Here is a 2,243-nt window from a genome sequence, read left to right on the forward strand (position 1 = left end):
GCAGACAATGCTAATTGCAGATGAATCCATGTATTGTCCATTCAACAATGCAATGGGAACACTTTGTTAGTGGGTTAGTCGGTGGCAAAAGGCTGCAGCCTGCAGCAGGAAAGAACAACCAGCAACTTCATCAAACAAGATAATGCCTTCCATGGTGAGGACAAATGATTTATGTGGATGAAATATTATTTAAAAATTGGCTGAATTTAGATCCGCACCATGAAATATAAGGTCAAAACACAGATGCATTTGTAGAAATTCAAACACATGGACATTGACTCAAGAGGTCAAAAATCTACCTAAAATAAGGGCTACAAAGTTTCTAATTGTTCTGTTCCACTGCGGATAGGTGTGTTACTGATGACAGATGCACGTGAAGGTGACAAAACTATTTTCTCTTAAACACTTCCAGAATGGAGATGTTATCCTAACTCAAGCTTGCCTTTGAACATGTTTGAGTTATTGGTGAGTTTTGGCTATAGCTGCCAGAATCAAGGTGGCATCAGTCAGGTCCATTTAAGTATGAATTTGGGAACAGCCAGCAGCAGGGAACCTAGACTGTCCTTTGGGAGACACTTACCTCAATGAACATCAGTTCCAAGAAAGGGACTACAAAGGAACTCAAAGATCAAAGAAATTGTCTCAGGCTTATACTTAAGAGATCCACCACACCCCTATAGAAGCACTACCTTTCTCGAGGTAGCAGCTCCCCATTTCCATTCCTCATTTTGACATCACTTCCAGAGAGCTGCTTTCTCTAGAGCGTCACTGTCCGATATGGTAGTCACCAGCCACATGTGACTATTGAACACTTGATATGTGGCCAGTGTGAATTGACATGTGCCATAAGTATAAAAGACACCCCTGATTTCTAAGACTTAGTATGAAGAAAAGAATGTAAGGGCTTCCCTGGTGGTGCAGTGGTTGAGAGTCCGCCTGCCGATGCAGGGGGCACGGGTTCGTGCCCCGGTCCGGGAAGATCCCACATGCCGCGGAGTGGCTGGGCCCGTGAGCCATGGCCGCTGAGCCTGCGCGTCCGGAGCCTGTGCTCCACAACGGGAGAGGCCACAGCAGTGAGAGGCCCGTGTACCGCCAATATATATATATATATATATATATATATATATGTATATATAAAAGAATGTAAAACACTTCATTCACTTTTTACATTGATAACAAGTTGAAATGATAATACTTCGAATATAGTGGGATAAATGAAATATATCATTAACTTAATTTTGCTTGTGTTACTTTAGGAAATGGCTAGAAGAGCACTTAAAATTACACATGTGGTTCACATGTGGCTTGCAAATATTCCCACTGAACAGTGCTGCTCTAGAGAATTGTTTTTCCTTTTGGGTCGCAGACCACAATTTAATTACAACTATGCTATTAGGAAAGCACCACTGTCTGACAAGAAAGCACAACCATTATTTTCAAAGAATCAAATGGTTGCAAAAAATAGACAATTCTTGAAACAACAAACCAAACTGAAAGACAACAAGAAAAGAAAAAGAGATTGACATACAATAACATAAGCTGATTAGTTTACTAGACCTTAACCGTACCCCTAGATCTTAACACTCTCTGTTCCATACACGTTGTAGCCTTCTCTGTATGTAGCGTAATTTTGAGTGTTGGTGGCAGGAGCAGGCTTAAAGTTTTGGGTGTTCTTTGTGAGTTTCATGCGTTTGGACTCTGCCCGTGATTTGTAACAGAATTCTATCAAAGCCACCATCATGGCCAGCCCCAGACCTCCGACAAGTATATAGAAAACGCCTGCCACATTGCTCAGGCTCAGAGCGCTGGTCTTGTCCTAAGAGAAATGAACAAGGTGATTAGTTCTTGGGGAAAACAAAGACAATGGGACATTATAATGCATTGCAACAGTATATGATAGTTCTAAGTTGTAAAATAGCTAAACGTTGATGTAAATGCTATGACTCAACTCTGGCAACTGGCTGATGTTTCACAATGGCCAGCAAGATGGTAGATGGTGCTTCTGTTGACAGTTGTGATCCTCCCCTAAATGTTCATTGAGTTTGACTCCTTAAATCCATTAGTACCTCAAGGTGGTGTCAACAACTAAATAAACAGCACTCGGCCATGGGAGCAAAAGTGGAAGCACAAGCACAACTTAGTCCTCTGCCAGCTTCGATAAACACCATTTGCCAGAGTTGAGCTGTGACATCATCTCTGTCAATGTAACGCTCTTTTCATTTGGGAACGTGAAGCACTCTTTC

General features: G+C 41.8%; 1 protein-coding gene across 2 annotated transcripts in view; it reads right to left on the minus strand.

Annotated features, from left to right (window-relative positions):
• Nucleotides 1-1,570: 1,570 nt before the first annotated feature.
• The window catches only part of GRIA3 (glutamate ionotropic receptor AMPA type subunit 3), a 282,338-nt gene continuing 281,665 nt past the window's right edge, over nt 1,571-2,243 (minus strand). For both annotated transcript variants that reach the window (XM_007448347.1, XM_007448348.1), the window contains exon 15: nt 1,571-1,816. In XM_007448347.1, coding sequence (XP_007448409.1) covers nt 1,571-1,816 — 246 coding nt within the window. The remainder of the gene's footprint in view (nt 1,817-2,243) is intronic.

The sequence above is a fragment of the Lipotes vexillifer genome, unplaced genomic scaffold, assembly GCF_000442215.2.
Source record: "Lipotes vexillifer unplaced genomic scaffold, Lipotes_vexillifer_v1.1 scaffold1524, whole genome shotgun sequence".
NCBI classification, from domain to species: Eukaryota; Metazoa; Chordata; class Mammalia; order Artiodactyla; family Lipotidae; genus Lipotes; species Lipotes vexillifer.